At 35.6% G+C, this 25,081-nt stretch overlaps 1 protein-coding gene across 4 annotated transcripts in view; it reads right to left on the bottom strand.

Annotated features, from left to right (window-relative positions):
* Positions 1-25,081, bottom strand: part of LOC122481236 (NEDD4-binding protein 2-like 2) — a 73,680-nt gene that overhangs the window by 37,373 nt on the left and 11,226 nt on the right. For 2 of the 4 annotated variants that reach the window (XM_043576521.1, XM_043576532.1), the window contains exons 3-6: positions 24,114-24,238; positions 19,511-19,599; positions 19,060-19,136; positions 16,029-16,175 (exon numbers count right to left, since the gene is read on the bottom strand). In XM_043576521.1, coding sequence (XP_043432456.1) covers positions 16,029-16,175; positions 19,060-19,136; positions 19,511-19,599; positions 24,114-24,238 — 438 coding nt within the window. Of the gene's footprint in view, positions 1-13,101; positions 16,176-19,059; positions 19,137-19,510; positions 19,600-24,113; positions 24,239-25,081 lie in introns of those variants that run through there. The other 2 variants (XM_043576543.1, XM_043576554.1) reach the window with 2 other exon arrangements.

Raw genomic sequence — 25,081 nt, forward strand, 5'->3', positions numbered from 1 at the left:
AAATCCTGACAACTCAGCTTCAACAATCCTCACCACCATCTCTACCCCCTGGTTGAAGTCACAATCATCTCTCACTTGCATTATGGCAAGAGCCCTGCTTCCACTCTTGCCTAAAACTGATTCTCAAGACAGCAGCCAGAAATGACTTGTGTAACTCAAAACGTAAGTTCTGAGCATACTCAGAACTCTCAGTTTCAAGCAGAGTAAAGGCCTATGTTCCTTCAATAATTTCCAAGGCTCATGTTACCTGGTTGCTTCTTCCTCTTGGACTCTCTTCTATTTTGCTCTATGATCACTTGGCTCCAAGCAAATGGATCTCCTGGAGTCCTTAACTACACCAAGCACAGTCCCACCTCATCTGGGCCCTCACTTGTAGGATCCAGTCTGAATTGCTCTTCCCTCTCTGCTGTCTTTGCTAATTCACTCTCTTCAAGTCTTTCCTCAAATGTTACCTCTTCAATTAGGCCTTCACTGATGACTCCAGGTAAAGTAGCACCCATTCCCCTACACCACACTTCCCTGTCCCATTTATGCTGCTTCAACTTTTCCCATAGCACTTATCATCTGACCTATTTGGCACTTATTTATTGGTATAGAATCTGCTTCCCTACACTGACTCCAAAAGGGCAGAGGGTTTGTCTATTTTGTTCACTGCTGTATCACCTAAAACAATGCCTGGCACATAGTAGGCACTCACGAAATACTGAGTAAATATGCACATGAATAAATGCATTACTGTTTGCTGCTTCTGAGTCTGCACTGAGTCACTCAGTGGCTATTGCCTTACAAGCCTTTTCCTATACTCTTTTCCTTGCTAAATCCCACTTTTAGACGAGGCTTAGCCATCAACTCCTCCAGAAAGACTTCCCTGAACCTATTCTTCCACATTTCACTCAATGACAACCAACTCATTAACTGAACAGTAGAGAAGTAACTCCACTGCTACATGTTGATGCACAAACACCTTACTGTCTCTTCTCACTACTGGCTCATATTTCCCAACCACATTCCTCCAATAAGAAACCACCACTCCATCCCCAGTAGCTTCTGTTTCCACCTATTTCCCTACTGCACTAAGTCCATCTACTACATGTTTGCACAGATTGTCCCAAGGGTCATGATACGGCTGATGTACTTAGGAAAACATAAAGCATTCTGATACGCAGTAGGCAAGACAATTCAAGGAAGAAGCCTTGTTTTCCTAGTCCAATTCTGTAACTTAAAAGTAGTCCATTGCCCACCAAGGAATGATACGGCCAACAACCAGTAAAGCAAGCCTCCAGTATTTCAACACCACTCATGACTTCCTTGTGTGGAGCCCACTGTACTCCATTCCATTTCAGGTTCTGGTTCCAGACTCTCTGTGTCTTCCAGTTTACCATACCTTGCTTCATATTTATTGACTGAACTTCTGTCTCCTCAGCATAATCTTAGTGTTTTCTCAGACTTATAGTTAAGACCCACTACGGCTCTCTTTACTGCCATGGGAAAGATGCTCCCCTGAGCTTCTGTTCTAAAGAACTACTAGAGGCTCTGTGCCCTCAGCAAGTCTGACCTACAAAGGGAGAGTTCAAAAAACCAAACACACAGGTCTTGAACATTCCACATTATTTCCATACCACAGCAATTTATTGACATCTTGCTTGGAAAGTCTCAAGACTAATTAAAAACTGCTATTTCTTCTGATTTCTCTTCTTTGTCGAATGGTATTTATTCTACTTACAGATAACCTTATTTTTCTATAAGCAAATTGTTTCTAAATATAGTAATTTCTTCTTCACTGTAAGAGTACAAAATAATCTGAGTCAAGAAGAATGGTATGTTATTAAAAAGTTAGAATGCTATATTTGAGGTACTAGTAATTGTGTTTTTTAAAGTTTATTTATTTGTTTAGAGAATGAGCATGAACAGGGGAGGGGCAGAGTGAAAGGGAGAGAAAATCCCAAGTAGACTTTGCGCTAACATGGGGCTTGATCTCAAACTGTGAGATCATGACCTAAGCAGAGATCAAGAGTCAGATGCTTAATGGACTGAGCCACCCAAGCATCCCAAGGTACTAGTAAATTACATCTTAAAATATTACAAACTGCTTCTTACCTTCCAACATAAACCTTCTTCCCATTTGTCTAATGAATCCTGTAACAACTCTAACTGTATTACAAAAATAGAAAGCTGACATACACTCAAACTGATGTTCCCATCTTGAATAATTCACTTCATAGAAGCCCAGGCTGCAATGAACTGTTTCACAGAATTACAGGTAAGCTAGTATCACACACCATTACATGAACATTATATAGAATGTCATGTATGAAAAACAAGGGGAAAATTGTCACCATGAAGACCAAGGTGGGATGGGGACAGAGCCTCACTACTTTTATTATGCTTGACATTAAAACAAACCAAAAAAATCCTTCTTTCTTCTTTTAAAGAAATATGTTTGCGTGGTCTTGCCAATACACTGCTCTGTGAAACTAATCATACTAAATTTATCAGTAAACACGGGAATATCAAATTGATTGGATCATACCAACAGTCCACACAACACAGGTGAGCCAATAGTGAACTGTAGGAGAAAAAGGCACATGCAACAACATAAATTGTTTTGAGCTATTCTACACCTTAACTCAAATGCCTTTGTTTAAATTTTTTTTTTCAACGTTTTTTATTTTTGGGACAGAGAGAGACAGAGCATGAACGGGGGAGGGGCAGAGAGAGAGGGGGAGACACAGAATCGGAAACAGGCTCCAGGCTCCGAGCCATCAGCCCAGAGCCCGACGCAGGGCTCGAACTCACGGACCGCGAGATCGTGACCTGGCTGAAGTTGGACGCTTAACCGACTGCGCCACCCAGGCGCCCCTCAAATGCCTTTGTTAAAGAGGAATATGAATATCTTTGACAAATTTAATAACTAGAACACCAAACTTTTCCTTCTAGGTATCTCTCAGCACTTCTAACTGGTATAAAAATCCACTGGTTTGGAGGTGCCTGGGTGGCTCCGTTGGTTCAGCCTCCAACTCTTGATATCCATTCAGGTCATGATCTTGTGGTCAGGAAATCAAGCCGCACTTTGCACACTCAGTGTGGTGCCTGTTTGGGATTTTCTCTCCCTCTTTGCTCCTCCCTGGCTCTCACACGTGCACGTGCTCTCTCTCACTCAAAACAAATAAATATAAATTTTTAAAAACTCAATTTGTTTCCTTCTCTGCCTATTCCTAGTATATATCAAGAGATGAAATTATCAAAAGGCAAAACAAAATCATGGAATCTCAAGGCTAAAAGAGCTATTTCAGTTAAAATTCTAACATAGTCTTCTCATTTAATTCATCCAATAACCCTACGTTAGAGATTGGAAAGGTACTGTCCTTAAACTTGCAAGGAAAAGTTTCAGAAAGTTAAGTGGCTTACCCAAGCTGCAGTCAGAACTGCAACTTATCTTCTAAGTATGCAATTTTGAATTCTGTGCTCTACTACAAGTGGAGGTTTCCGTCCTTCACAACAGTCCCTAAGGCGCCTTGAAGGAACAGTCTGAAACACAGAACTCAATTATACTGTGAACACCTCCAGTGTCAGGCAATCTGCTGTATACTTCTTAATGAAACACACGCTATTTCCAAAGAAGTCTTTGAATTAAAACTTAAGAACCAATGATCCAGTCAAGTATCCTTATTTGACACATGAAGGACTGCAAAAGAGAGAAGGAAATGCCTCTCAGCTAGCTAGTGTAATAGCAGTGTATTCGTTTGGTAAGGCTATGACAAAGTACCACAGACTGGGTGGCTTAATCAACAGAAATTTATTTTCTCAGAATTCTGGAGGTTTTGAGTCTGAGAGTGAAGTGTCAGCAGGGTTGTTTTCTTCTAAGGCCTCTCTCCTTGGCTGGCAGATGGCTGTCTTCCTCCAGTGTCTTCATATGGTCTTCCTTTCTGTGTGTCTGTGTCCTAATATCCTCTTTTTATAAGGACACCAGTCATATTAAATTAGAGCTCATCCATATGACCATATTTTATCTTAATTACCTCTTTAAAGGCCCTATCTCCAAATATAGTTACCTTCTGAGGTACTGGGTATTAGGAGTTCAGCATATAATTTTGAGGGAACTTAATTCAGCCAATAACACTCTACCGTCTCCATAATTCATGTTCTTCTCATCACAAAATATATTCACATCATCCCAACAGCCCCCCAAGTCTAAATTCATTCCAGCATCAACTCTAATAAGTCATCTAAATATCATTTACATCAGGTATGGGTGGACCTGAGTTGTGATTCACCCTGAGGTAAAATTCCTCTCCAACTGTGAACTGTGAATCTAGTTAAGTTACCTGCTTTCAAAATACAATGGTGGGACAGGCATAGGATAGACATTCTCATTCCAAAAGGGAAAAATCAGAAAGAAAGGGGTAATGGTTCCCAAACAAGTTCAAAAACTAGCAAGGCAAATTCCATTAGATTTTAAGGCTAAAGAATAGTTATTCTTTGGCTTCATACTCTGTCCCCTGGGCCCCCTGGACCCCTTGGGATGGAGGCCCTGCCTTTCTGGCCCACGAGTGCGGTAGCCCTACGTCCTCAGGCTTGGGGCTCCGATCCCATGATGGCAGTGGCAGCCCTGGCGGCAGCCTCTGAACAACTTTTAGGGACATTCTTCTGTGTTCTTGAAGGATAACACATGATCACAACCATGAGGACAACACAGGATCATAGCCAGCCGGTTCTACTGACTTATGGAAACCCAGAAGTCTGAGCACTTCCCTTCATTTCATTCTGTTTCATCCTTTCGGTCCAAGCTGTTAGGGTTTCTGCTAGCATTACTTCAGCTCTAGTTCTGCTGAGACAACTTAATGCATCCATAAGTCACATGCCTGTATTCTCTTTAGCAAATAGTTGTTTAGCAACAACCTTGATGTTGTCTCGAGAACACATACTTTCTAAGTCTTCATAATAAGCACAGGCTGAGAACTTTTCACACAAGTTTGGTTCCTTTTTGCTTAACAATTCCTTCCTCAATTTCTCTCTCTTGCATTTTACTATAAGTAAGGAGAAACCAGGCTGTGGATCTTATACTTTGCTTAGAACTCTCAGCTAAAATGGGGCGCCTGGGTGGTTCAGTTGAGCGTCCAACTTCGGCTCAGGTCATGATCTCACGGTTGGTGGGTTTCAGCCCCGTGTCGGGCTCTGTGCTGACAACTTGGAGCCTGGAGCCCGCTTCAGATTCTGTGTCCCCCTCTCACTCTCTGACCCTCTGCTCTCTCTCTCAAAAAATAAACATTAAAAAAAAAAAAAAGAACTCTCAGCTAAAATATTCAAGTTCATTATACAAGTTCTATTTTCCACAAAACACTGGAATACAGTTCAGCCAGTTCTTTGCCACATTCTAACAAGATCACCTTTTGTCCATTCTCCAATAACACTTCCATCTGAGGCTTCACCAAAACATCTTTCACATTTCTACCAACATTCTGTTCATGAGCACGTATGTGTATCTAAGACAACAGAAGCCATTTCAATAGCTCTTTCTTTTCATGGCCCTTACCAGAATCGACTTTAACGTCCACATTTCTACCCACAATCTCCTGGGGCAACCTTGGCTTTTTCTAAAATGCACCTCAAAATTCTTCAAACCTCTACCCATACCCAGTTCCAAAGCTACTCCAATATTTCTATGTATTTGTTAAAGCAGCATACCAATTCTCAATATGAAAATCTATTGTTAGTTTGCCAAATCTACAAGGTACCACAGATTGGGTGGCTTAAATAGCAAAAATTAATTTTCCCACAATTCTGGAGGTTAGAATTCCAAGACCAAGGTGTCAGCAGGATTGTTTTCTTCAAAGGTCTCTCCTGTTGCCTTTTAAGGTTGGCTGGCTGTGTCTTCACAAGGTCTTCCCTTTGTGTGCATTTTATCCTAATTTCTTCTTATAAGTACACCGGTCATATTTGATTTGGGCCCAACCCATATGATCTCATTTTATTTTAATTACCTTTAAAGGCCCTGTATCCAAAGACTCACATTCTAGGTACTGGGGATGAGGACTTCAACACATGAACTTTGAGGGGACACAATTCAGCCCATAATGGGCTGACAACCACTCATATTCACTTATTTTATGAATACTGAATATCACTTTTTCCTAGCCACTGTGCTAGCTGATGACCATGTAATGGTAAGCAAAACAGATACAAAGACTGGCTCAAAATCTCTGATTTAAAAATAATGAGTGGAAACAATCATCTACTCATACAAATTGATAAAGAAAAAGTATATGAGAACATATAACATGTATTTTGGACCCCACCAAGCCTGCTATGTCCAAAATGGCTTCCTTGAAGAGCTCAAATCTGAAGGATGAATATGGAAGGGGGGGTATGCACACAGAACTTTCCAGGAAGGGAAACTGAACAGCACAGTCAAGGAACTGAGAGGTGGTCAGTAGGGCTGGAATACAGAAAGTAAGAAGACTAATAAAACATGAGGCTGGATAGGAAGGTAGGGGTCACATCACCCAGGGTCTTTAGCCTAACAGCAATGGAAAGCATCTGAAAAGTTTTACATGTGATTATATTTTCTTTTTACAAAGATCACTCAGGCAAGGTAGGTGCTGGTAATGTTCTATTTCTTGAGCAGAGCTCTGGTTACATAGATATGTTCACTTTGTGAAATTTTGAGCTGTATGCTTATAATTTAAGTACTCTTCCATATGTCCATTATACTTTAGTCTGGTTAGACTGTGCAAAGAAAGGGTAGAACAGAGCAAGTATTGATGTGGGGACCCTAGTCTCAGTAAGAGATAAACTAGATGATAATTCAAACTAGAAAGATGGCAGTCAAAAATGGAGAGAGAGATTCAAAAGGTATTTTTCAAGTGACAAAATCCACAGACCCTGGTTGATGAACTGAATATGAAGAGGGAAAGGAAGCATTAAAGAAGACTCCCAAGTTTCTGGCTTGCAGAAATGGATGGTAGATTCATTCACTATGCAAGGAAATCCTAGAAATCCAGAGATGGGAGAAAAGATCACTGCTCAATCTTTCAAGACGATCACTGCTCATCTTATTAGCAGAAATATCAGGTAGGCAGTTAAGTAAACAGTCTGAAGCTCAAAGGACAGGTCTGTAGAAAATACACTTGGGGATCAATATTGTTAATAACAGAAGCAGTGGGTACACCATCCTTCAGCCAATATTTAACGAGCTCCTATAGTATTACAGGCACTGGTTTAGATTCTGTGGATATAGCTGTGGACAAAATAAACAAGTTCTCTTGGGACTTACATTCTTGTTCGGGAAGACCCTCAACAAACCAGTACCAAATAAGGTAACTTCAACTACTAGTAAGTACCATGATGAAGACAAAACAGGACAATGTAATAAGAGTGACAGGGATGGGGCTATTTCACATTAGACTGGAATAGTCGGGGAAAGTTTATATTAATTTTTTTTTTGAATTATAGATTAGTTGCTCTGTTGATAAAACTACAGGGCAACAAAGAAAAAAGTGAGACTACTATGTCCAAGTAAGAAATGATGAAATCTCCTGGGGAAAGTGAAGAGTAAGAACAGAAGGTGGTCTAGAACTAAAACTGAAAAGAATTTGGAAAAATAAAAACCAAGAAAGGCAGCAAATGAGACTGAGAAGTACGCAGAGATAGGAACAAAAACCTCATCAGGGAAAAATATTTTAAGGAAAAAAGTGATCAAGAGTCAAATGCTTGCTGAGTCATCGTATGGGAACTGAAAAAGGCTCATCAACACAGAGGAACATTCTGGAAACCTTAAAATCTAAAATGGTAGAGGAAGAAGCTAAAACGGGAATGGGTTGAATAGTATCAATCACAGCTGAGGGGAGGGTGCCTGGGTGGCTCAATCGGTTAAGCATCGACTCTTGATTTCAGCTCAGGTCAGGGTCTCATGGCTCGGTGGTTCAGTTTGTGAGATTGAGCACCTCCTGCGGTCCTGCTCTGAGGCTGATAGCACAGAGTCAGCTTGGGATTCTCTCTCTGCCCCTGCCCCCCCTGCTCACATGCGGTCTCTCTCAGAATAAACAAACATTAAAAAAAAAAAAAATGGTTGAAGGGAACATGACAATAGGTGTGCACAGTTCTTTAGAGGAGTCTGGCTACAAAGGAGTGGTGACTTCAAGAGATGAGACTTGATCACGTCTGAATGTGGATTTAAGGAAAGAAAGCAAGATTGAAATTACAGAGAGAAGGAATAATTGTCAACATATAAAGATTCTTGAAAGTAGTTAAGAGATGCAATCCAGACTACAGGTATACTTATTTACCTTAGATTGGAGGAGGGCTACCCTCTCCATTGAAATAGAAGAGAGAATGGAAGTAGAACTCAGACTGCCCGACTCTTGCAATGATGTGTTCTTTCCACTAAAATCATGCGATAAATATTCTGAAAAGTGTTCTAAGTAGGACAACAAACCAAAAAAAGAAAAGTTTTTTTTAATGTTTATTTATTTTTGAAGGTGGGGGAAGGGGGAGACAACAGAGGATCTGAAGCAGGCTCTGTGCTGAGAGGAGAGAGACGTGGGGCCCAAACATGGGGCCCAAACTCACAAACTATGAGATCATGACCTGAGCCAAAATCAAGAGTCATAGGCTTAAATGACTGAGCCACTCAGGTGCCCCTGATATTTTTTTTTTTCTAATTAGACTTAGGATCACAGTGCTTCAGAAGAAGGGCTCTGAAAAATGACTTTAGGACAAATACCTGAAGTATTTTTCACAGATTGTCTAGGAATTCTGCAAAGGGTTAAAGCAAAAAGCAAGAGAATAATCTCTAAATGACCCTAAAAGAAATAGATAATCAGAAGCCTCAAGGTTGCCTTATTTATCTGTATTCTAGGATTTAGTTTCTTGATCATAAATCACAAATCTAAAGACCACTGGTACAAAATCCAAAACAAAAGGCTCTGATGGCACCAGATGCACCAAGTGAAGTGGAAGAGGACTCCTCCCTGCTGGTCTGCACACTCTGGTCCTAGCAAGCATCAAATCCAACTAATTCACACTCCAGCTCCAGGTTTCCTAAATTACAAACTACCCTGTAAATTACTCTACTTAGACCAATGTGTCCTTGATATCAAAAGGTAGTTTTAGGAAGGATACTCAACAAATATTTTATTGACTCTTTTTAAAGGACAAAGATCCAAAGACCCAGTAGTGACCAAAGATGACAAGGAAGACCCTGTTTCATGGCATTTAGGGTACAAGATCATCTTTCTTCATAGCTTGGGCTCTATTGGTTCTTAAAAAGCAAAGGGAAGATAAGGAGGGAGAATACCACTTTGGACCACTAGCCTATTCTTCTAGCCTTAACAATTTCTTTCCTAGCATTCCCCAGAACTTTTTTTAAAAGCTGGGTTTTTTCTCATTAATTTTTAATGAAGTCAAAATGACTAGCCCAGGCCCCTATCACATTTCCTGTACATACTTCAATTTCCTTACATTTGAATTGAAATGTTTTAACTACATCTTTGCTAGTATTACATTGTACTATATTTCAATAACCTCAATTCCATAATATACTGCTTTCTAGGTCCTGAACTGAAAACTAATTTAATCTATTAATGAAATCAATGCTCTTTCTGTTTCCATGAAGTCTTTCTTGTTCTAACAAAACTTCTACCTCTGATAAAATAAAACTTCTACCTCTGATAAAATAAAAAATAAACACCTCACAATCTACTCTAAAGATTAAGAAAAACCAAACAAGATCCAGTCCTTCTATTTAAGTTAACTAAAACAAAATAAGGCAATAATCAAGTTAGAATTCTTCATTCCATACTTAAAGGTTTTCCTTGGAGAATCTAATTAACTCAAGATATTAGTTATATAGTAAACTTAAGTAATTGCCTCTTTTACTGTTCTTTAATTTTGGAGAATTAAACAACACAGAAGAAAATGCTATTTCAAAAGACAGAAATGCTTAATTTTTCACAAATTCAGAAAACTGATGTAATTGCCATAATATCTACTACTACAGCACACTCAGTAATAAGTGAACAGTTAAAGAAAAATCAATTAAGACCACTTACACATAGTGTTGACCTTTTCTGGGAAACATTGCCTCAAACTTAATCAGCGTAACAAACTGCTTATGTAATTTAACAATCCATTTATTGAATACTACACACTTCAAAAGCTCATTGATATTAGAAATTAAATTTTAAGCATTAAAGCACAACAGCATATGTAAAAATTCAATTGCAAAGATGTTGCTGAAACGTGATTATCAATTATATCAATGTATATCTTATAGAAAACATTAAATACTAAATGGTATCTTACTTGCAATCTTGACTCTTAAAAATAGCACTGTAGATAAATGGCCACTTACAGGTTTCTTTACTCACTTTTGTTGATAAATCAACATACCTTCAATCCTACAAATTCAAAGGTACCATTAAAGATGTATTCAATGCTTCACCGGAATTTCTTTCCTACCTTAAAAAAAAAACCCCTAAATTTATAATACTTTTTTAAAAGAAGGCTGTGTTTAAAAGATAAAATGGGATATAGTAAGGAATATGCCTGACCTAGATTTTGATCCCAGTTATCTCTCTCCCTAGGGAAATTATGTTGGCTAAGTTGCATAACCTCTGATAAGTTTTTGTTTCCTCTTTATAAAACGCTTGTAGGACTGTTACGAAAACTTGAGAGACTGTTAACAATCACATTTACAACACAGCCTGGCACTGACAGGCATTAAATAAATGGCAGCTGCTTAAATGAACATTATATTAAGACTTATTGCTATTAAATTCCTGTTGTTCATTGTAGCAGCACTGCCCTATATGAAGATCCACTTGTAGAGGTCAAACTCAAAATACCTATCAACTTTCCTTCAAAATCACTCAGTTCTTTAATAAAGGTGGACTGCAGAATCAAGATGTAATAGTGAATTCTACAATACTGAAATCCCAACTACTACTTACCAAGAAGTCTATCATCATGATGCTTAAGTGTTATAAAATACTTTTTCTCGAATTCAAACATCCAAGTCCTATGCCATGTTTATGGGATTCTTAACCATGAGTAACCATTGGTAGACTTTTACAAATCTTTCCAAGGATTTTCATATCTAAGTTCTAACTAAACAGCAGGGTCAGGAAACTAACTGCAAAGCTGTTGGTCTATAAATATAACATGGTGAAGTAAGTTTCATAAGGAACAATGAGTTCAGTAAAACATAGGAGGGGAAAAAGTTACCTCCATTTTTGTCAGCCACTTACCATCCCATCATCTTCATTAAAAATGTTACGAAGTTACACAAGCATAGCTGAGCAGAAAATGGACAGAAAATGTGTATGGGAAAAGACTATGAAAGAAACAAGAAACACAATTTCTAATACTAACAAGACAGAAAAAAAACAAAAAGAAAAAAGAATAAAGGCAGAGGAAAAACCCACAATCCCGTCCCAAAATCAAATTTCCTTTTGTTATATTAAGAAACTGAAGAGTTCAGAATTACAATTGAAGAGATAGTACGAAGTTGTACAACTGCAATGAATAGTTGTAGATGAACTACCCCAGAGGGCAAAGCTTTGGATTTATATGTCCTGAGAATGCAGTTAAAACTGCAAAACAAGAAAATAATCTACATAAAGTTATTTCAATGGACTCTACTGAACTTGCATGCAATTTTAACCATGAATGAACAGATTATTCTTACTTTTTTCCTTTAGTCACTAATAAAGTTCAGAGGCAAAAAGCCCCTGTGTCATCTTAAATCTCTCAATCTTCCCATTAATTTACAAAAAGTTCAATTAAAAAAAAAAAACAAAACACTGAAATATTTACAACTGGACAACACTCCCAGATAAAGTCTTCAGTTACTCACCAAAGCAGGTACAATGCTTCTTAATGTGACTGGGTCTAGTTCTAAGACTAGGAGTCAAACTATAACTGTGTCCATACTAAATAATCTATTTTATTCGTACTTAAGACAGCTTACTGACATTAATGGGCTCTACACTGGGAAGTATATTATAGTATGTGATTACTGCAGTCATCACACCTGGAACATGACACGGTTATCCAGAAAACAAAATTTGTTAGGAAAAAGTAGAAGATTATTTCTAATCTAAATCACTAAAATAAACTACTATTAAATGTATCGAGAAGTCAAAACTTTCCAATAGACACAGCCCTAGCTTGAGGTTCTTTTTTCAAAAAGTTATTTGGGCTACTCTTTCCCTTTGTTTCTGTGTGTACAGTGATAATGCACCAAGAATTTCCACAGGATATATATTAAAAATTCAGCTTACAAATGTATATTCTATTACAAAAATTATGCCCTTTACTATAGCCTAAATAAAGATACTGAGGTAAATGATAGCCATTCTATTACAAGTTTTTGCAAAAATCATAATTATAAATTTCTCAAGGCTTGCTCTGCAATTTATAAAACATGCAAAAAATGAAAATTTTTTAGACTCAGGACACTTAGCAGTTTGAATCAGCTGAACTGATTTAAATGTTTCTTTGCAATGTAAAAAAAAGGAATCAAAAGACACAGGAGAAAATCAAGAGTTACTCCTCCTTGAAGACCTATTTCAACAAACTTAATAGTACTTTTTACCATTCTAAGGCTATTTTAAGGAAAAATCTGATATACAAATAAGGAGGGCAATTAGTTTAACGGTAACCTTAATTTTAAAAATAAAATAAAAATTGGTATGCCAATTTTAATTAGTAAAGAGAAAGAAAACCATTACCAAAGAAGATATTCATTTATCCCTTAATATAATCCCACCTTCCTCTGTAAATTCACAAGAATTACAGCTAACAATTTTAGTGAAAAAAAATTTTTATTTATATATTATAACCTATAAAATTGATCTTCAAAAACCAGTAACTCAACCTGCTTTTTCTGCTACCACCAAATACTTATTCTGACTGATCATTGTAACAAAAGTAAACTATACTTTGTCATGATTCTAGATTAAGGTGTTACTCTATTTATATGGGTTGCAAATGTTAAAAACACACACACACAAATCTTCAGCCCTAATAATGAATTCTCAGTTACTGCATTCATGTTAGAATACTACATAAAACTTCAATGAAGACAACAAAACCATCCAGTCAAGGCACTAATGTATTAACATTTCTTCAACATTTTCTGAAGAGAACACCAGCAATTTTCTTTATAAATACTTAAAAAAACTAGACTCAGAAAATCAGATATTTCTGCAATAACAAAAACTAGAATTTGGTCAAAATAAGTATCTCATGTCCTTTGAAATCATGAATTCTTTCAAAACTTACCTATACATAAAACTAGAAAATTCCACAATCTATATTAATTAGACAAGAAATCAGCAAACTTCAAATACTTAAATCCACCCTATTGCTCCAACAGAACACAACCCAATCTTTTGTAAACAATCTTACTTTAAAACAGACATAAAATATTAAAAAGTTAACATTTCTTTTGAAAAAGTGAACACTGAAAATAAAGATTACCTACCTAAAAATCCGTACCAGAATTTCGACTGAATTACCACATAAGTATTTTTGTTAGCAGGATTATGATATATAGAAAATTATAAATCTGCTTATTAAAAGGAAAAGTATTTTTACACCAAGCCTATGAAAAAACAAAGCTGCATTCTGTGTAACTAAATGTATTTTACCTTATTTAAATATGAGGACCAATGCCTCCTTTATTCTTTGGGATAGAGACCTACTACTCATAGCATAGCCAACTGGGGGCTATTCCATTAAGAATATAACTGAATTAAAAAAAAAAAAAGAATATCTGAATAGAAGAGAAATTTTGATGAAAATATTTAATCAGTAAATTTCATATTTTTATAGATTTTTAACATCAAAGCAGTGACTTCTAATAGTGACTATGGAATCTTTTATTGCATATTCATAGCTCGTTCTGTTATTGCTTAAAAAATAAAAAAATTAGCCAGAATGCTAAGGGGGGAACTACTGATTTAATACGCTTGGTGGAACTATTAAATTAATTTTGTCTTAAAAAAAAAAAAACTTCAAAGTCTTTCAGAATTTAATTCTCCTGCCTCAATATGGATCTATAATTTAAAAAATCAGCAATGATTAATGATCTCTACATGATTATTTAAGTACTCAGAAGTACTAAAAGATGAAATCGATCCATTATAAAATCTGGAAATTTATTTCAGGCTACTAACATGAACATACTTCCTTATAATGTTAATCTTTCAAAGGCGATTCTCTAATTCCTTGAAAATGTGTTTAACAGATATTAAGCATCTATTAATCAAAATCTATAGATTCACAGCACTATTCCTCTCAACAGTTTTATAAAGACAGAAGGAAAGGAACACATAGTATATATATCTAACAGATTTTTCATCTGTCCCCAAATTAAATTCTTCTGTACTGTTCTCAAAATGTGCTAACTTACATGATAAATAAAATAATGGGAAACACAAGCCCAAATACTAAGAAGTGTTACCCTTAAATAAAAAAAATACGTGAAAATACTGGATGAAGAAAATGTGTATATATATAAATATATATACATTTACACACAAAACATGGGTTAGCATATTCCTACTATATCACATTTAGTTAAGATGAACAAATACATACAAACACACGTGTTAAACAAAATAGAGCAAGATAATCTTCAAATGTAAACAGCACTGAATAGTACAAATAAATAGAAATCATATTCTTATCTCACAAAAGGCAATGTAAAACAGACCTTGTTGAGAGTGCTATATTTAGTTTTGTGCCTTGCACTTAGTATTACTTAAAAAGTAATATATAGATTTGGGATAACATTTAAAGTAAAGTTGAAAAGAACAGCAAATGGTTTTAAATAACATATAAAGGCAGATTATTAGGTTCAGGACGGGCTGGTTTAGGAGTCAGTTAATGGACCATGAAATATTATGTAAAACGTTTGAAGGATCAAAACATTATTTTTTAAAAAGCATGTAATTAGCTGGGGTTTTTTCCTAAAAAAAGAGCAAATCAAAGATTAGGATGAATTACAAAATCTCTGAAATGAATTCCATCTCAGGTTTTAAATTTTAAGTGACAGAACACAATCTAACAAAGAAAACTCTCCAGTGAGACATACAGTGGCCTACAGAAAAATTAAAACCAGAAGAAATAAAATATCCTACAGGACAAATCTTCTTACAATTAATGCTAAGGACCTGTCCAAAAAATTTTAATATTAGAATTATACTGTGTTAAATTAAATACAGAAAAGTGATTTATTATCAGAATAACCTGAAGAGCTTTTTCTAAATATACAGTGATTTCCCTATTTATCCACTCCAGAACTGGGGAGTGTGAAGGGGCAGGGCAATGGTTTGAGAAGAGTGATGAATATGTATATGATATATTATGAATATGTATATTGTGGAGAAAACCACCCAGGTGGTTGACATACCTACTGCTATAAAGTATTTAAGGGAGAATTTAAGCAATATGCTCTAATTAGCTTATAAATATTTTTGTCACACAGACGAATCTACAGAAACATAATTTTACTTGTGTACTGAATAGAGGAATCAACTGAGGTGTCTATAAAAGTTAGTATTTCTTACATACTTAAATGTAGGAAAGGTAGTTAAGGAAAATTACTAGCATTTTATACAAAGTTAGATTTAGATATGAGCTATAAAACTGTTCAACATTATCTACAAAATAGGTAAAATTAGTTTAAAATTCAGTTGTAGAAAAACCATTCTAGGTCCTACCCACACTACTCAGATATTTTCATAATAACCAAGGGAATTACAACAAAAAAACTATAAAAACATTTAAAAAACCATTTTATATAATTTTTATTTACACTTTAGGATTTAAACAACTTGCTGGGAACATCCCTTGTGGGACAACGTAGTCTTTTTTTATTTGTATTTGAAACTATTTAAACTTCAAGATAGGCTCACTAATTTTTTTCAAGGGCAAGCAACAAATGTGTTAGCTGAAAATAGCCAACTTAATGATTATTTGTAACACAGACTTGATTAGGTGAGCCTAGAGATCCTCCCCACCTCTGTCTCCCCTGTGAAGGAGGAGGTCTTTGTGTGCTTTTGTGCGGCGGTTCCACTGAATTCATTACAATAGAGATGGACATTTCGTATTCGTAACGATCCAACATCTGAGCAATCTTCTTTCGAGATACACCATGTTTATTCCTCCTACCAAAAAAGAAAAGGATTTAATTCTTTAGGGTAACAAAGTACAGATTCTAAATTATATTTTACAAATAAACACTAAAAGATATACCTCATTCACACACATTTTGGACAAAAAAAATTTATACTGGCTCTCAAAAATTTTAACAATATTTTAAAAATACTGAAAGACACCATAAATCACAACAAAATGTTAAAAGATAGTATCTTCATCACACAGAACTAACTACCAATTTGCTGAACCATGGAGTTAATCTCCCCCCTGGCTTCTAATAACAAATCAAAGATTATAAGACAGTGTTTTGGGAATTATAGAGGAATTGAGTGGGCTTCTAGGACTTACAAAAGTCATATGAATATTTATCACTTTTTAAGTTATTTTAGGACACTTCCTACTGTATTTTTATAATTTATTATCAACACCAAATTATTATTAGAGATAAAACAACTTGGACGTATTTTACAAAACAAAATGTTGAGTGACAGAAATTAGACACAATGAATATACATTGTATTTTATTTATATAAAATTTGAAAAAAGCATTAAACCATGGTGTTAGGCAAAAGATGTTTTAGAAAAAAGATTCATTAAAAAAAAACAAAACAATAAAATGCATTAAAGAAAGGGAAGTAATTACCAGGAAACTGTTACTAGGAAAAGGAATTGGAAGAACTTTTGAGGTGTTAATAATATTCTTATAATGCGGGTAAGGTTAAATGAATATTTACCTTACAGGAAATTTGTTAAGTTGTATATTTACATTTTACATAATTTTGTGAGTTTAATTACGACAACAAAAAGTGGTTTAAAAATTACTCTTGACCCTCAAAAAACTTTTAACATTTTACCCTTGTAGTTTTCTGTAACTTGACTTGGATATGGCAAAACACACAAGAACATATTTTACATTTAAGGTTATAGTTCTAGATTTACTAATGTTAATTAATTTTTCCCACAAAAGGGACACAAAGGAAATGTTTATGCTTTAAAACTATTGCTATTATGGTCAAGATGAGAAGAGAAAGCAAAAAGGACTAAAAGACAAAAAAAAAGGGCCAGAGGGGAAGGATGAGGTTGAAATGGCAAGATATAACTAAATCCACAAGATGTCAGAATTGGTAATTCAATCAACTTACCAAAAAAAATCTGTCAAACTATACTAGACATCAATTAAGCTCACTTTATTTTATAAAGTCAATTATATTAAGAATTCTAATAAATTTCAACAGTCCCTCAAATGTTAATGAAGCCTAACTGTATTTGTATTTCATCAATTCTTTTATTCTGCATAACCCAAACAGCTTTAGCTCTTAAACTTGTCTCTTCTACTTGAGGTGAAATACACACAGAGAAGCAAGCAAACAATACTGAATATTAATAAATCTATCAGTTTTATCTACATATGATCACAGTATGCAAATCAGAAAGGGAAAAGGGGTAACCAAATGAATAAAAGGTAAGAAATTAGTTGAACATCATACACGGAATAATAGCGTTAAGCTGGAAGAGGGCAAGCTGAGGTGGGGAAAAAAAAAATGGTTTTTAAAAAAAAAGGAAGCGATGGCTGCACAACTCTGTGAATATACAGTTGACCCTTGAACAACACAGGTTTGAATTGTGCAGATCCACGTACATATGGCTTTTCAGTAAATACAGTGCAGTACTGTAAGTGTACTTTCTCTTCCTTATGACTTTCTTAATAACACTTTTCTCTAATATATATAAAATACAAAATAGGTGTTAATTAGGTGTTTATGTTACCGGTAAGGCAGCAGGCTACAAGCAGTTTGGGGGGGAGGGGAGGGCAGGAATCAAAAGTCATTATCAAAAATGGAATCAAAATTCCATTATCTGTGGATTTTCAACTATACCAGGGGTCAGCACCTCTATCCCTTTCACTGTTCAAGAGTCCACTGCACTGAGAACCATGAATTGTACACTTTTAATATGTAAATTGTAAGGTATGTGAATTATATTTCGAAGTTGTTACCAAAAGCAGAGAGAGGAAATAAAAAACAAAGAAAGAAAAACAGTCATAGGAAAACCAGTGACATGAGGGGAGAGAGATCAAGGTAAACACAAATGGAAGGCCAGGGTTGAAATCCACAATCCCTCACCACAAATTTTGAAACTGACAATGCTCTGAAAACTCAGTCTTATGTTGACTCAGACGGCAGCAAAATCTAATCAAACCTGTACTCATCTGGCAGTACAACAAACATTAGATTATGCAGAATCTTTCTTATCTAATTACAGGACTAGTCATGATTTGCCACAGAAAAATTAAGATCTGTGATTATGACACGCTGCCCCAAACTCTGCTAAGCGTATGATGATTGCATATACGCACTGTATCACCTTTCTTGAAAAAACAAACAAAAATAACCAAAACCTGAATTCTAAACATACTGATTACAAGGATCTTGGTTATGGGATTATGAATCTGTAGTAGTAAAGATGAAAAAGAGAGAGCGAGCCGAAAACCCCAGGTAAAAAGGAGATGGGAGCTAAAATGGGAAGAGAAGTCTGAAGGGTATTGCAGATAAGTGGCCTCACTAAACACCAGAGGAAAAGTTCTTTTTCTTGAAAGTATTCTGGATCTCCACTAGCATTCAATAAACTATGAAACAGTGGTAGGAATTCACATAAGAAAAAGTAACACACTTAACAAGGAAACTTTAATAAAATCTACCAAGGGAAGGTGCCCCAAGAAGCCTTGAAGTCAATGCTTCTCTTAACAGAAAGTGAGTAGTCCCTATTCACAAGCAGCAAACATAAGACAAGCAAAAGCTAGTGAAGCAATTGGGTAAAGAAGAAAGAAAAAAAGAGAAAGATTCAAAAAATGTTTTCAAAGATAAGGATTCAAAAACAATTTGAGTGCCTTACTTTTCTAATTCTTCAGGATCAAATTTCCACCAAGTTTCAGGTTCATGAAACTCTACTCTGTATCCTTTTCCTATGGCCTACACAAAGGAAAGGAAGAAAACAAAAACCCAGAGAATACTTCTTAAAGTAAAAAAGAAGGCAGATAATTAGGAGTTTCATTTAGACAATACTTCTAAATTTGCTCTACCAAGAAAAATTCTACTTTTAAATAACATGGTCTATAAATATACTAAGACAACTTAACTGGACAATTTCAAATTACTATCCTCAAGTCCAGGCAAAACTAACAAGATGAACATATTTCTTTATAAGTACTATTCCCAGGTTTTAAAAACTAAGTAAATGAATAGGGACAAATGTGTATATAATACATATCAAAGCAACCAAAATTTCAGAATATGAAAAAACTGACAGTATAAAATATTAAAATTCTCTCATATCTTATATTTACCATTTCCACATATGGTTTCATTTCCCAAGCTTGTGTATTAGTGTTGTCTATTATAACTGGAGATCTCCCTTGATTGATAGCTTGTTTTGCTGAAATAAAAAATAAATTTAAAAAACAAAAACAAAAACCAGAGAACTATTAGGTTAAAATATACAAAATAAAATGTAAACATTCATATTAAGAAATTTTCTATATCTCTGTACTTAAAACTAAAATTATGCAACCTCTTGAGTCAGTGCCATGAAAAAAAAGGACTCCACATTTATTAAAAGGGAATTAAGAGACATAACCACGGACAATGTGTATTCTCTAGATCGGATACTGGTTTTGACAAACTAACGGTAAAGAACATTTGGGGGAAAACATTTTGTTGAACTTACAGCTAAGGAAGCCTTCAGTCTAGAGCTAACTTTCATTTAGAGGAAACACTGAATACAGTCTGACTATGAAAAGAGGTGAAGATTTACTGACATGGCAAGATGAAAACTGGTAACTAAAAATGGCAAATTATAACATAATATGTAAGTATGACTTTATTTTGGTCAAAATACAGAGATCCAGGGAGAGTTACTAAATATCAAAAGTGGGCATCTGAGGGTAACAGGAATATAAGCAATCTATGCTTATCTTTATTTCCCAATGTTCTATAATTATAAATAATGCCTTTGAAATAAGAAACTTAGGGTTTTGTTTTTTTTTTTTTTTAAAGAATGCTATGGATAGGGGCGCCTGGGTGGCGCAGTCGGTTAAGCGTCCGACTTCAGCCAGGTCACGATCTCGCGGTCCGTGAGTTCGAGCCCTGCGTCGGGCTCTGGGCTGATGGCTCAGAGCCTGGAGCCTGTTTCCGATTCTGTGTCTCCCTCTCTCTCTGCCCTTCCCCCGTTCATGCTCTGTCTCTCTCTGTCCCAAAAATAAATAAACGTTGAAAAAAAAAAAATTAAAAAAAAGAATGCTATGGATATATTATTACTTGCCAGCAAAACTTTACATACCAAGTAGCTAAATACCAGTTAACTGACTTTGTAAATATTTTTTAGGACTAGAATTCTCGAATTAGGAGCTGAGATCACATGGAACTTTTCTAAGCTACAGCTCCCTATCCCTTTGCGATCTCTTCCCCATGAGGTAAGAATCACAGCCACAGTTAATGACAAGAGTGTGCATACCCCAAGTGTAAACCGACAAGAAACGTAATTAAGAACCTACAATAAAATTTAAAAGGCTGAGACAAAAGGCAATGCTATGGAAGTTTTGTTGGTGCTTAGAATTCAAAACATTAAGTTCTACATGATGAAAACATTTATACAGATGTCTAAGGACAAACAATTCCAAAGGTTAAGTAGTAATGACTGTCGTGGAATACATATTTGGAAGAAGATGTCTCTAACAAAAGAAATTTTGAATTTGGGTCATAAATAGTCTACCAAAATGCTATCATCTCCCATTGCTCTATCCCAAATCATAAACAGTGATCAAATCTTTCATTAAAAAAAAAACTTACTAAACTAATTATCTTAAATGTCTAATAGTTAGGCTATCACCTCCAAGGAGTTACATTCCAGAAGAGGAGTTTAATAACCAAATTAAATCTCTGATTTCAAGAATGGGAAGATTATCCTCTTTCAATGAAAAGGCATCATGTAATACCACATTTCAGTACACTCCAGGAAAAAACAGTTCCTAAGTAAACAATGTTTGAATACCCAAATAATGAGAGTCATTTCTTAAACAAAATAACCACCATATTTTAAGAAACAGTAATGACACCTTGGAGAGGTTTTTAATTTACAGACAATCTAACATGAATTTAGAGTCTTCTAATAACACACACATGAAGCAGACAGATATTCCCAGAATGGTACCTGGCATTTAAAAGTATTCAATAAGGGGGTGCCTGGGTGGCTCAGTCGGTTAAGGGTCTGACTCTTGACTTCAGCTCAGGTCATGATTTCATGGTTCGTGGACTTGGGCCCCACACTGGGCTCTGTGCTACAGCATAGAGCCTGCTTGGGATTCTCTCTCCCTCTCTCTCTGCCCCTCCCACCTCTCTTTCTCTCTCAAAATAAATAAACATTAAAAAAAAAAAGTATTCAATAGGGGTGCCTGGGTGGCTCAGTCAGTTAAGCCTTCGGCTCAGGCCATGATCTCATGAGCCCCACATGAGCCTTGCATCAGGCTCTCTGTGCACAGCCTGCTTCAGATTCTCTGTCTCTGTCTCTCTCTCTGCCCCTTCCCCATGCATGCACAGGCTCTCAGTCAGTGTTCTCACTCCTTGCTAAGTGCCTGGAGCCTGCTTGTGATTCTCTCTCTCTCTTTCTCTCTCTCTCTCTCTCTCTCTCTCTCTCTCACACACACACACACACACACACACACACACACAAAATAAACTTAAAAAAATAAAAATATTCAATAAACATCTGTTAAAAAGAGAAATTTAGTCCTAAGTTAAGTCATGACTGTTAGTTATCATTACCTTGAAAACATTTATGTTATACTGATAATAAAGCCAGCACTTTATCTAAGCACTATTCTTTGTTCAGCAAGTATAACTCACATGACATAAACATTTTAATGTAATATTCTAGACCAGTACTGCAAAGAGAAAAAAATGTTCCACACAAATTTCACAGTCCACCAAAGGTATACTGGCTTCATTAAGGAAAATGTTTCAGTAAGGAAACAATTCACTATTGGATAAAACCATTAGATAAAAGATTGATGGAGAACTTGATAATGGAGTAGGCTGCCCCTTTGAAGCTACTAATGAATCTTAGCATCACTAAAATTGGAACAACTAGACATATGGTTACATACATACATACATACATACATACATACACCTAACAAATCCTCCTGTCTAGAACTAACCTCTATTTAAACACAGGAGAAAGAACAGGTTAAATAGTTACCACAAGGAAGCAGACAACTACAAAATATGGGACATTCTGTAGGACAAATAACCAAGCTCTACAACAAATTAATGTTATGAAGACAAAAAGAAGGGCTAAAAGAGGATACAGATTAACATAATTAAATGAAACATAAAACCAAATGTACTGCGAGGAACTAGCTTGTACCCTGATTCAAAGAGAACAACCGTAAAGAAATACTTACAACAGGGAAAATTTCATTACAGGGTGAGTATTACATGATGTCAAGAAATTGTTTTTTTAAGTGTGATGATGGCATTGCAATTAAGTAAGATGCCATTAAGAAAAAGTTCATTTGAAGTGCATAAAATATGATGTCTGCAATGTACTTTAAAAACCTTAGCAAATAAAAGTTGGGGGGGGGGGGTTAAAACAAAAAGGATAAAGCCAATAAAGGCAAAATCTCAATAACTAATAATAATTCTGAGTGATGGATGTATGGTGTTCATTGTAATCTCTCTACTCTAGGTTTAAATTTTTCATAATAAAAAACAATTTGTGGGGCACCTGGGTGCTCAACCAGTTGAGTGTCGGACCCTTGATTTTGGCTCAGGTCATGAACTCATGGTTCATGCGATGGAACTTTGCATCAGGCTCCATGCTGACAGTGTGGAGCCTGCTTGGGATTTTCTCTCTCTTTCTCTCCCCCTCCCTCTCCTGCTCACTCTCTCTAAATAAACTTAAAAAAAATAAAAATAGAAACAATGAATCATCAATGCATTCTTCATCTTTTTAAAAAGAAATTAACTTATAATGTAAGCACTTACTAGTTCTAGATCAAAAGTTTTCAATCTTGACTGCAACATCAGAGTATCTGGATAACTTTCTAGTTATCTGGTATCTAGCATCTGGATACCAGTGCTCAGATCCACTCCAGGCGAACTAAACCACAATCTGTGGAGCTAACATTAACTCATAAGTTTTTTTTTTTTTTTTAAGTCCCCAGGAGGGGTGCCTGGGTGGCTCAGTCAGTTAAGCTTCTGACTCTTGATTTTGGCTCAGGTTCATGGGATCAAGCCCCTCTTCGAGCTCTGTACAGACAGTGCAAAGCCTGCTTGGGATTCTCTCTCTCCCTCTCCGTCTGCCCACCCTCTCCCCCAGCTCACATGTGCACGCACATTCCCTCTCTCTCTCAAGATAAACTTTACAAATCAAAATATGTGTGCCTATGTTATGAACCACCAATCTAGAAAGAGAAAAAACTGACTGATGTGCTTCTAAAAAATGTATTAAGTAGATTTTTTTTTGTAGAATAATGTCAATGTGAAAAACTTTTAATATTCAAAGGTATTATATGAAGACTTCACATTGCCATTATTCATAGAAAAATACTTTTTGGGAATATACAACAGTTTCAAGAGTTCTTTGAAATTTATTCCTTAGGTATAAAATAAAGGTTATCAAAATAACCCGCATCTCTATTTTGCCAGCCTATACTGGTACACTATTTACAGTTTACAAAATATACCTTTCTAAATTCTCTAATTTCATAACAACCTTGATCAAGTAAGGCAAATATAACTATCATTGCCTCTAACAGATGAAAAAATTGGGTCTCAAAGCTATTTAATGGCTTGCCAAAGTCATTCTGCTGGTAAAAGTCAAGTTGAGAATAAAAACTCAGTCTTCTCCTAGTCAAATATTCCATCCCAAAGACGTGGCCCAAAACAAACCTCTGTTCTGGTTCCAGTCATGGGCATCACCAAGTTGATTAACATTATACCTGTACCCATCTTGATGGTGAAAATAGTCATCAGTGCTGAACACAATGCCATCACGACTCTGACCAAGCAGAATTCTGTTAATAAAAGAAATCATAAGGTGCCATTTATAAAATTTATAACCATCAAAAATAAGCCACACAGGAATGAATCTCTGGTACTTACCTGTAAATATATAGCAAACATAATAGCACGGGAGCAGATTTCAGATTTCAAACATCACTTCACACTTAAATCTATACAATTACAACCAGTAACGTTTGTAGGTGGCATTTGTATCACCACTTTTAAAAACATTCTTCAACCAATCCCCAAATTATGTTAACTATTATCCATGTTTTAACTTTAGTGTGAACTTGTATTTATAGTTTCTAAAATTGCCTAAATTTAGTGCAGTAAGTAACCTAAAAGGCAAATAAGCCTAAGCAATTCATCTGGGGAAAACTTTATTTGACCTAAGATAGCTTTGATAAACTCATTTCCACAAGGCACAAATACATATGACCTAAAAGTGGAAGTCAGAAATAGCTTGAGGCTTAAGGTTGTGAAATAACATGTAATCCTCCAAAGTATAATCAAACTTTAAATCTGCTAAGAGATTAAATTACTAAATGAAGTCAATTACTAAATAAAAAACACACTCTTCAAATAAGTCAATGATAATCAAACTTTGTTCTCACAATATGATACTACCTTAAATTTCTAGGCACAGTGAGATTAACTAGTGTTCAGATTGTCAGAGAATTCTCCAAACCAGTGACTCATGAATTAAACTGGGGCGGGGGGTGCTGAGAAAAGGTAAAAAACAGTGAATATAATTTGGATCCAACAATAATAGAATTTTTTGTTGTTGTTGTTTCTCTCCTCCCTCTCAGCCATTAGGCAAGTGGATATCATTTTATAATTTTTTTAGATGAGAA

This window comes from Prionailurus bengalensis, chromosome A1 (assembly GCF_016509475.1).
Source record: "Prionailurus bengalensis isolate Pbe53 chromosome A1, Fcat_Pben_1.1_paternal_pri, whole genome shotgun sequence".
In the NCBI taxonomy this organism is placed as follows: Eukaryota; Metazoa; Chordata; class Mammalia; order Carnivora; family Felidae; genus Prionailurus; species Prionailurus bengalensis.